This window comes from Myxocyprinus asiaticus, chromosome 16 (genome assembly GCF_019703515.2).
Source record: "Myxocyprinus asiaticus isolate MX2 ecotype Aquarium Trade chromosome 16, UBuf_Myxa_2, whole genome shotgun sequence".
Lineage (NCBI taxonomy): Eukaryota > Metazoa > Chordata > Actinopteri > Cypriniformes > Catostomidae > Myxocyprinus > Myxocyprinus asiaticus.
In genome coordinates, this window is record NC_059359.1 from 19376764 (window position 1) to 19388379 (window position 11616).

General features: G+C 41.0%; 1 protein-coding gene across 1 annotated transcript; it reads left to right on the forward strand.

Moving 5' to 3' along the window:
* The first annotated feature begins 8936 nt into the window (after window positions 1-8936).
* On the forward strand, window positions 8937-11259 carry LOC127454521 (transcriptional repressor scratch 1-like). Its single transcript, XM_051721816.1, has 2 exons — window positions 8937-9350; window positions 10080-11259. The coding sequence occupies exons 1-2, from the start codon at window positions 9236-9238 to the stop codon at window positions 10802-10804; spliced, it is 840 nt and encodes a 279-aa protein (XP_051577776.1). The 5' UTR covers window positions 8937-9235; the 3' UTR covers window positions 10805-11259.
* The last annotated feature ends 357 nt before the right edge of the window (window positions 11260-11616 follow it).

Consider the following 11616-nt stretch of genomic DNA (forward strand, 5'->3'; position numbering starts at 1 on the left):
GCTTGTTCTGAAGTGTAAACAAAAGATATTTTCATGGGTCATATTAGCATAGCATATCAGTATTCATGAGGTATTTAATCTTAAGTCTAGGCTTAGATCCATTGGAGATCTCAATCTTGAATTGCATGAAAAAACATTGCTTATTATTACACGGCTCTCTAGGATACTTGATTCTGATTGTTCAATTGTGTTTTTGTATGACTGCTAAACTTAACCTGGTCTAATAGATCATCAATCATGTTATTATACCTACATTTTTGCAAAATTATTTTACATGTCTCATTGTACGTATCATGGCAGTTCCCTCCCTGGTGATATAACCTGTTATTCACTTTTACACAAATAATGAGTAAAACGGCAGATTATCAGTTCATAACCACTTGCTTTTCGCCCAGTTCCTCACATAATGCTATCTAAGGACATCAAAACACTTTTACTATAGTTTTATTTAAGATTTAGCCTACATTACATAACCAACTACATACATTGACAAGCTTGTGTAAGCGTGATCAAATCGCATTGTAGCTCAACTGAAAGAGTTGCACCTTCAATGTAAAGGAGCGAGTTAAGAGTCATGAAGAGCATGCGAGTCAACTTGTGAGCCGAAAAAATTATAGAAAGGCCACAAAATGACATGGTTGCTTCAGTAGTTGTGTTTTTTTTTTGTCACATTTGCCTTATATGACACTGTTGGTAAGTTTAGGGTAGGGACATAGGTTTTGTTGATTTAAAACTCGATAGTGCATTAACCATAAAAACCTCATCTGTTTGGAAGAACATTTAACTCACTTTTAGCACCACACAGTGGACATTTCAACTCAAAAATGCCAGGACACGTGGAGGAAACATGTAATATCATTTTGCAAAAAAGTTGCTACAGTCATGTAATTTTCATGAGATCAGACTGGCTAAACAGTATGTGTGACCCTTGTCTCTGCCAACCAGTCTTCTACATTGCTTCTCGTGGTACCTGAGCACTCTGTGGTCTCTTCTCGCTATGTCCATTTATTTACTTACTTGGTAAGTAGCGGTGTAATAAGTGTGAGAATGTACAATTAGCCAGTTTTTTTTTTTTTTTTTTTTTTTTTTTTTTTGTAAAATAAGCTTTCAGGATGAAACAAGACAGCCCTGCAATAATGACTACACATCAGGGTGATTCAAATCCAGTTCTGGAGAGCCACCATCCTGCACATTTTAGTTCTAATCTTGTGCTACAACTAACTTTCAAGTAAACCTGAAGATCTTCATTAGCTTGTTCAGGTGTATTTGTTTAGGTTGGAACTAAACTCTGCAGGGTGATGGCCCTCCAGTACAGGATTTTAATAGCCCTGTGGTATATTATCCCATACTTATCATACCTGAAGTACAGCATATCTGCCATGTTTTATAGTGTTATGGGAAACACTGTTCTATTGTTATACTGCATTTGTATAACTAAACCCACAAACCCCCATGACACATGTGTTTTGCATTGTAATTTTGATAAAGCAGTTCAGTAAAGCCTCCTGTGTCCTTTGCCTAAAAACCTCTCCTTCTCTCTCGCACCCACACATACTCACAAACACACTTGCATACACTACAATGACAAGCCTCTCCATTATGAAACTATCTCCAGCCAAAGTGTCCAATTATCAGACCTACTCAGCTGAGTCTTCACACATGGATAGGCACACTGAGGCCAGCATGACACAAGATTCTCCCTCTCTCTCTTTTTTCTCTGTCTTTTCACAAGTTGGGTACATAGTGCGAAAAGGAATGTAGAAAAAGAAACAGAGAGCGAAAGAAAGCGAGAGACGGCCTAGAGAATGGGAAAAAATCAAACACCATTTGCATAATGTGGCTTTTGTCCCCATTTTCAGTCTCTTTAACTATCACATCTAATTAGAGCTCCAGACTGCCAGCCAGAGATAGGGCTGTGAGTGTGTGTGTATGTGTTTGGGACTGTTTTCATGATTGTGTGAGATAAAGAGGCTTTGCTGAGTCCCAGGCTGGCTTTTTCTTCTCCCAAGGGAATGCTTATGACAAATAAGATTAATGTAGTCCCTCTGTCACAAGACCGCAGTCCAGCAAGTGATAGGTGACTTTTGCAGCTGGTACATGCTGGGCAGTGCATGGTTGAGCTGTTGGCCAGTTGGACCTCTATGGAGACCAGCCAAACTGTGGGTCAGACATTGGGTCACAGACTGTTACCCATAGACTGCTCTAATTGCAGTAGAGAATACATCTACTCTAGCTGAATCTAGAATAGAATGACAAGGTATAACTGACCAAGTTCTTAATGTGGAAAGGAGGATGCGGGGTCCGGGTGAACAATTCACGTCAGACATTTAATGGACACTTTACAGTGTATAACAAAAACGTTGCTTTTCAGCAACACATTAAAACACGCACTGCTTTTCAGCCAGCTACGTATAAACATAAAGACACAGACACACAGACAGGCTTTGTGTATCTCCCTCTCTTCCTCAAACTGTGGCTTCGGCTCCACCTTATCCCTCTCCTGGATGATTGCGATCATTCTCCCCCAGCCGTCCCTCATTGCTCGGCCAAGTCACCCCCCCCCCATCTATGTGCCATGGAAGAAGCATAGTGGGGGCACCCTCTGGTCTGTTTGTGTTCTAATGAAATATAATTCTGAACCCATCTGCTTGTCAGAGGTGTTGCCAGGTAGGCTATGGTGTATTTCCAAAATGGAATTTTGATAATCCCAGACTGATCTCACTGTGAATTTGGTGACAGTAGGTCGAAATTTCTGCTGATGAAATTGGTCTGTGTTTACCAAAATACAAGCCACTGCCCCCAGTGGCTGAAGCTGGAAGTGTTGTTAAACAAATGGATACATACAAGTTGGAATAGCTGCTGGCTGGAGACCTCCAAATGGAGGCAGAATCTCCAAAAAAGGGTGGAGTTACTCCAAAAGGGGTTACTCCAACTCCAAAAGGGGCGTCACTTCCACTCATGGTTAAGGTTAGAGAAAGGGTTAGATAAGGGGCTCCCTATATCTTTAATGGCAGTTTGGAGCAGAGAGGTAGCCATGATGGTGGCGGCCTGAAACCGGCTACACCTGCAGCTATATCCTTCTCTGCACCTGAGCTCCAGTTTCTGGGTGAAATGGTCCACAGAGTGGCAGAAAAAGTTGTATTTTTAGTTGTAAATGATGTTATACAGTTAACAGGAATGCATATTTTATTAACCTATGCCTTAACCCAAACCCCAATTCTAACCCTAATCATCAGTGGAGTAAAAATATAATTTTAGAGGGAAAATGCAACCTTAGAATCACGCTTATCATAGTTTATGTGTACAAGATTACTGCATCCCTTCGGAGGACGCTCATGCTGCATGCTATCAGTAGCATCACAGGAATAGAAAAAGGCATGATTTGATGCAATGATATCTGATGAGAGATGGTGCTTGTCAGTAATTCGGCAGAATTCATATTGTTGATTTCAGGGTACCAGAACATTCGGTAACAACATGCAGATTTCCTGTGTGATCATGTTGTACAATCCAGATAACCACAGACACATTTTAACAAATTGTGATGTTTTGCTGGATTTAAAGGTGGATTTACAACTATGGTAATTGACTTTACTTTTTAAACTTTACTGTAGGTTTAGATGTTTTGTGTTGCCATCCAATGTTGGTAACCAGTGTTTCTAATTTTGATGTTTTGCTGGAGTTAAATGTGGATTTACAACTATGATAATTGACTTTTTCAAATGTACTGTAGGTTTACATGTTTTGTGTTGCCATCCAGTGTTTTCCAAGGCATTCTGTTTGTCTTTGGTCTCTTTAATTGTGCTCAGGGTTGACAGCTTGATATAACACACTATTCAGCCTTTCACTTTGGATGAGCAACAGCCAATCAGAGAACTTACAAAGAATCAGTTGCAAATTGCTGTACAGTACTTTTGGGCTAAACCTCAAATTTCATCCTTGCCCTTTGCCATTAATGTATTAATCAGGTATGGGTGCTGGGTAGCTCAGCGAGTATTGATGCTTACTACCACCCCTAGAGTCGCGAGTTTGAATCCAGGGTGTGCTAAATGACTCTAGCCAGGTCTCCTAAGCAACCAAATTGGCCCAGTTGCTAGAGAGGGCAGAGTCACATGGGGTAACCTCCTCATGGTCGCGATTAGTGGTTCTCGATCTCAATGGGGCGTATGATAAGTTGTGCGTGGGTTGCGGAGAGTATCATGAGCCTCCACATGCGGAGTCTCCGCAGTGTCATGCCCGACGAGCCATGTGATAAGATGTGCAATGCCTCCACTCAGAGTGGTTTTGGTTCCTCATACTGACATGGGAAAAATTGCGAGAGGATATCACTGCATTTGGAGGTAGATCGGTAACTGTGTGTGCAAGTATGTGTGTATCTGTTTATGTAGGTGTGTGTAACTGGTAATTACAAGGGTATTATGCTATAAATGTGGTTTATGAGGACATTTCTAAAGTCCCAATAATTCAAATCGCTTAAACATACTAAACGATGTTTTTTTGAAAATGTAAAAATGCAGAAAGTTTTCTGTGTGGTTTAGGTTTAGGGATAGGGTTAAGGGATAGACTCTATAGTTCGTGCAGTATAAAAATCATTATTTCTGTGGAGAGTCCTCATAAGGATAGCCGCACCAACATGTGTGTGAAAGAGCAAGCTATAATATTGTCTCTGAGCGAGTGCTAATATCTCTCTCCCTTGGCTCTTTGTCTTACGGTTCAGAAGAATGTAACCTCTGATTACTTCTGACACACCATTGTTTGACTGTTGGCGGAATGAAATGATATCTTTCTCTCCTCTCTTTTCTTCTGCTCTCCAAAACGGAATTCCCAGTATGTTACTCTTTCAGAGAATGGCTTGTCAAGTATAGAAATGCAATTTCACTGATTCAAGGCAATTACCTTGGAGCATCTCTCCTCATCAGGATGAAGAAACTACAATGGCACAGATGGAGGCTGACTCTTGGAAAGGAAAGAGCTCGAGGCAAAGATCCGCAACAGCCCCACTGACACTGTGTGTTGATGACTTAAATCGCTCATGCGCTCGAGACAAAGAGGAGGAGAGAATCCTAATTACCCACCATCACTTGCATCATCCTCAATTTGCTGTAAATGTGTGTGGTGGGGTGGGGGTGCAGAGAGGAACTAAGACAGCTCATAGTACATACCACATAACATTTGCATTGTAAACATTAGAGAATCTTGTATTCCCCAGGTTTGCCAGTTAAGCAATGAAACAATAGCAAAAGTGCTGTTGTACTTAATATCAGACTGACTGCTTAAGATAATACACAACAGTACAAAAGCATGAGTACCAGTGTGATATTGCTTTTCTACAACAGTTCAACAAAACGCAAATATCGAGTAACTTACATTTAAGAAGCAGTATGATATCTTGTCTTCTTTTTGCTCTTCTAATGAAAATGGTTCCAAATGCTGAGCAACAAACAGACATAGAGAGGGATACAAACAGTGTAGCATCCCAGTGCTGTTTTTACTAAATATCAGCCCAGAACTAAATGTTGGATTTAGGATACTGTATGATTTGACTTGAAAACACAATATAGAATCATTGTAGTCCCTTGGAATGGTACAATTCAGTGCTGGGCCCACACTGACAGCACTGGTTTTACACCTTGTCTACACTGGACGCGAGCGTTGCATCAAAAGCAATAGAACCCACTGTAATCAATGATGCTATCTACGCTGGAGGCATCCTTTGCAGCACGTTGCATCGCGCCAACAGTAAACGGGTGTCCTGTTCAATTTTGCACTGCATGCCCTGGTGTTATTCCGCTAACAACACAAATAAATGGTTTAAAATGTTGATGTGTCCAGTGTAGACAGCCTCAAGACGTTGCGTTGCATCGCATCAACGGACAAGCCCGGAGAGGATAGGGTGTTACTGTATGTAAGCTCTGATCCACAAGTTTCTAAAGGGACAACCAAAGACTTCTTTCAGTCCACCCTTTGACTAAATGCCGATGGACAGGCTGATCACACTGCGAATTCAGCAACAGGAGGCTGAAAGTTTTACTGCTGAAATTCGTCTGTGCATAATGAAATTTAAACCACTGCCCCCAGTGGCCAAAGCTGGAAGTGTTTTTGAGGTGAAATGTCTACAGGCTGACACCAAAAGGGAGTTTTAGTTGCAAATTATATAGTCAAAAGGAATGCATATTTAATTAACCCTACACCCTAACCCAAACCCCAACCCAAAAATAAAACTGGAAAGTAATAATGTTATTATTTGAGCAAAAATTAAACCTCTGAATCGTGATCATTATTTCTGTGAAAGTGATTACTTCCTGGTTTCCATGGGATCATAATAACCTGTGTCTCAGAGTGAACCTGATTACTTCCAGACTGAACAGTGGGTTGACTTTTGTTAAGCTAAACTCAGTCTGCGCTTGCTGAAATTTGAAGCACTGCCCCCAAAGGCAGAAGTGGGAAGTGTTTTTGATTGTAAGGGCACCTGTGAGTTCCAGTCTGCAGATGAAATGCCAACAGAGTGACACCAAAAGTATTTTTTTTTTTTAGCTATAAAGGATGTAATACAGTGAAGAAGAATGCATACTTTATTACTTCTACCCCCAAACCTAAATCTAACCATCAGTGGTGTAAAAATGTAGACTTAGAGGAAAAAAGGAACCTCCAAATCATGCTTGTCACTGATTTTGCAAACATGTTTACTTCCAGTTTGATTCCAGTCTCGCCACAGGAGAAGATAAACAAATTTGAACCACTGAAAAATGTCTATTGGGAGATGGCACGTCACTAACTCTGCATAATAGGGCCAACGTACTGAAACTTTCAGAAACAATATTCCGAATTCCAGTCATGTTGTTTCTTCTTTCCATGGGACCACAACCTGCATTTTGGAGATTGATTGCACAATGTGCTATTATTAGCTCCACCGGGAAAGATTAATCTGTCTGAATTTATGCAAAGATGTCTGAAGGGGAATGGCACTTGTCAGAAACTTGGCAGAATGGAGTTGATTTCAGGGTACATGAACTTTTAGAAGCAACAAGTTGTGATCATTTTGGAGAAAATCTGTTTTCTATAAAAGATTTACCCAACACTGTGACCAAACTTTTCACTCAAATCCCATCCCTTCCTCTCTCTCCGCTGGCGCTTCCGAGTTCCCCTTAGCTGATCCTTGGCCTCACCCCCCATCCCTGCCTTGTTCCCACTAGGCTCCATCTGCTCGTGGAGGGGGCCGCAGCAGCAGCTGCAAAGCCTGGATTCTGTGCTCCTCTATGCTTGCTGCCTGCCACTGCACACGAGCACCAGCTGTGAACTAGCCTCTTTTTACCTTCGCAGCCTATAGCACTTCTGCTAAAATCACAGAGAGATTAGGCAGGTGATTATTTAGTGATAGGAAAGGGTTGATGTGATTTTAGGTAATACTGGTTAAACAATATGAGAAAATGTGCATGTTTGAGAGTAGTTTACTTCATGTTCTATCTATGCTCTCAGATAATTGATACCAACTTATGTCTTGTTGTAGTACTTCATATCTGAAGTATGTCTTGACTCTTGTATCTGATATTAATTTGCTGTAATACATTTCTTGAGGGATAGATTTCTTAATATTTGTGATGTAAACTGGTGACAAAGCCACCTGAAGCATTTTAATTTTGAGTTTGTGTATGTTCTGTGTATTTTGGAGATGTTACTGTATAGATGGGTTGATAAAAACCAAAGTTGACTTGAGAGAAGGGAAAACAGACCAAGTTTGGGATGTCACTGTTTTCCTATTAACTTCCTGTAGAAAGAAAGAAAGAAAGAGTTGGAAAATGTTCTCACATTCGAAAATAGATCCCATTAAATATTTTTCCTTCACTTTTATCTATTTTTAAGCAACAATTCTTATATGTAATGATGAGTCTTATTACATTGCCTTAAAGGGATAGTTAACCCAAAAATGATAATTCTCTTATCATTTACTCACCCTCATGCCAACCCAGATGTGTATGACTGCAGAACACAAACAAATATTTTTAGAGGAATATCTCAGCTCTGTAGGTCCATACAATGCAAGTGAATGGTGACCAGACCTTTGAAGCTCCAAAAATCACATAAAGGCAGCATAAAAGTAATCCATATGTCTCCAGTGGTTAAATCTGTCTTTAGAAGTGAGATAGCTTTGGGTGAGAAACAGATCAATATTTAAGTAATTTGTTTTTACTATATATCTCCATTTTAACTTTCACATTCTGAAATTAAAAGTGAAAGAAGAGATTTATAGTAAAAAAGGATTTAAATATTGATCTGTTTCTCACCCAAAGTGATTGCATCGCTTCAGAAGACCATATTTATTAAACCACAGGAGTTGTATGGTATGGATTACTGTAATGCTGTCTTTATGTGATTTTTGGAGCTTCAAAGGACTGGTCACCATTCACTTGCATTGTATGGACCCACAGAGCTGAGATATTCTTCAAAAAATTTTAGTTTGTGTTCTGCAGAAGAAAGAAAGTCATACACATATGGGATGGCATGAGGGTGAGTAAATGATGAGAGAATTTTCATTTTTGTGTGAACTATCCCTTTAACCCGACTTTTTTCACAACAATAAATTCAATTCTCATTTATCGGAGAAACATGGCAGGCCGCCCAGAAGGTGGGAAAAAAATGTGATGGATAGACGAATAACGGCATCAATAAATCATTCTCGTCCAAAGTTGTTCCCGGGAGATTTCTGATGGATTAAATTAAGCATTCCCATCTCCATCTCCCACCTGATCGCTGCTCGTATAAATCCAACCAGCTGATCAACAGAGTTCAGACATCACACCGACACACGCGAGAGAAGGGAGCGGATACCTCTCTCTCTCTCTCTCTCTCTCTCACTCGCTCTTTCTCTCTCTCTCTCTGTACCCACACTCAACAGTTCCTCCGGAAACGTATTCACATTTAAAGGTGCCCATTTTTGGAGTGCTTCCATTTGCGCGACCGCGACGGCGTCAGATCTGAGCGCACCGCTTGACAAGGGGGACTCAGGGAGAACGGATCTGTTGCTATCGGGAGCTATCCAGTGCTGAAGTTGATTTTCGCGTAACGGCTCGTGTACAGCAGAAGCACATCGCCACGGAGCTCCCGCGTCTTTTTCTCCGCTCAGGTGTTTGACTTTCAGCACCTTTTCAGGACCACCGGGCTGTCCAAGTCTTTTATTCTGCGGTGGATAAAGCAAGGATAACGTGCTGGACAAGTCCTTCTGCTCTGCGCTCTAAACATGCCAAGGTCTTTTTTGGTGAAAAAGGTGAAGCTAGATGATTTCTCATCCACGGAAATTGAGAGCGCGTACGGCAGGTCCAGGACCGATCTTAGCTTTCGGATACATGACAAAGGTAAATGCAAAAGTCTCAACTGTAGGAATGCCTGTATTTTCTATATATTCAACACTCTTTATCTATGCATTTGCTTGTGATTTATGTAAAACACAGATGGAAACGCGAACATAAGTAAGTGGCATTCCCGCATTGAAGTGCATGTTAAACATTTACATGCATGCGATATTAATGATTTGCTGCTGCAGCTGCTAACAATGCTTAACTTCTTAGCAACTTGGATCCCATGCAGTCACACGCGTCGACCTGCTGTGTGCGCGCTGCTTGTCTTCAAGATGAGCTTAGGTGTTTGTTTGTTCTGCAAATCAAAGAAACGCTTAGGGCAGCTGACTGCACACTGTGATTATGGCAGTGCCTTTAGAACGGGGTAATTAATCTCCTGCTGTAAAAAGTGCTAACTGTGCCCATACTGTAGGTCCACAGTAAATATGGTATTATTATCCTGAAGTAGCCTGAATTAATAATGAGAATACACTTTTTGTAAGCAAATGACGAACATTTTATTTGCAGTTTCCTTTAGTGGGTATTAAGGGAGTCTAATTGTAATGTGAAAGAAGTGCTGATTTCGTTGAAAATATTAGAATTGGTACAATCTGGCAGAGTTGACTTTGCCAAGGTGGAGATACACGGAGCGGGAAAGTGTTCGGTGTATCTATGAAGCACATTGTCCTCGCTCGATTCCCCTGCGAATATGAATAACTGAATAAAAGGTCTTGTTCTCTCTGCTAGGGTACATCAGTGACTACATCACCCCAGCCGTTTACGATGGAGAAAGCGACGGTGGCATTAAAGTACCTTCCCCAGGACCGATTTATGACAGCAACCACAGTGACTACGGGGCACCTGACTCGGACCAGCCGGACAGCCCGCAGTCAGAGATCACGTCCGGGTACATTAACGGTGACAACGCGGTGAGCGAAGGTTACACCGTGGATGCGTTCTTCATCACGGACGGCAGGTCGCGTCGGAAAGTGATTAGCGGCTCGCGGACGCTCCAGCGACACACGTGCAACGAATGTGGCAAAACCTACGCAACGTCTTCCAATCTGAGCAGGCACAAACAGACGCATCGGAGCCTGGACAGCAAAATGGCCAAAAAGTGCCCGACATGTGGAAAAGTGTACGTGTCCATGCCAGCCATGGCCATGCACCTGCTCACCCATGACCTCAAGCACAAGTGTGACATATGTGGAAAAGCGTTCAGCAGACCTTGGTTACTGCAGGGCCACATGCGGTCTCACACCGGCGAGAAGCCCTTTGGATGTGCACACTGTGGAAAAGCGTTTGCCGACCGCTCCAACCTGCGGGCGCACATGCAGACCCACTCGGCTTTTAAACATTTCAAATGCAAGCGATGCAACAAAACTTTCGCGCTCAAGTCCTACCTGAACAAGCACTACGAGTCCGCATGCTTCAAAGGCGCGTTCTCGCCACTCGCGTCTGTTGAGGCATGACTTCCGGACTTGAAACACTTACCCCCATCCCCAGTTATGTCTCACAATCAAAAGTGAAACCCAATAATAGCACAATTTTATCTATTTTTTGCAAAGTTTACCATAAAGGAATATGGAACCTTAGCATGCACTTCAGAACTCATGTCGTCAAATGACGCTCATGCATTTGACTTCACCTCGGCGCTGCGCAACACTTGACCTTATGACTGGCGTCGATTCGAATGAAGGCTTGAGTGACATCATGTTCCATTAAAATAAAACTCTTTTTTTATTGTCAGTGGATATTATCATACTACTGCAGGTGGCCCAAACGTATTCACAATCGAGGTAAACCGTTATTTATATATATATTTATTTATTTATTTAGTTTTAATTACTTCATATAGTACGTATTATTCAATATGATGCACTGAAAGTGTTTTTTGTTTTTTTTATTCATACAGATTCTTTTTTTTTTTTTTTTTTTTTTTTTTTAAAAACGTTGCTTTTTAGGTTATGCCAGTCGTATTAACATGCCAAAGTATTTTGATCCATGGTAATAATTAGAAAGTGATTTGTTTGTTTATTTTTGTTTTTGTGTGTTTATTTATTTATTTAGTAAACCTACTTAATGCATGCAAAAAGAAAAGAAATCTATGCCAGTCCCACAAAGCTTATTATTTTGCCAAAATGTAGAGATAGTATCAGGGGGCAATATTTTTAGGGGTTCTCATAAGAATATAAAAAGCAATAATCATGATGCATGGTATTTTGAAAGTAATAAAGTATTACCTATAGCAGTTTTTTTTTTTTTTTTTCTAAATCAGGTACGT

What these genes read in the sequence shown, in the direction of transcription:
- LOC127454521 (XM_051721816.1), top strand. Translation starts at nt 9,236, where the DNA reads ATGCCAAGGTCTTTTTTGGTGAAAAAGGTGAAGCTAGATGATTTCTCA. An exon ending in CTTTCGGATACATGACAAAG is followed by an intron (nt 9,351 to 10,079) that starts GTAAATGCAAAA and finishes TCTCTCTGCTAG; the next exon opens with GGTACATCAGTGACTACATC.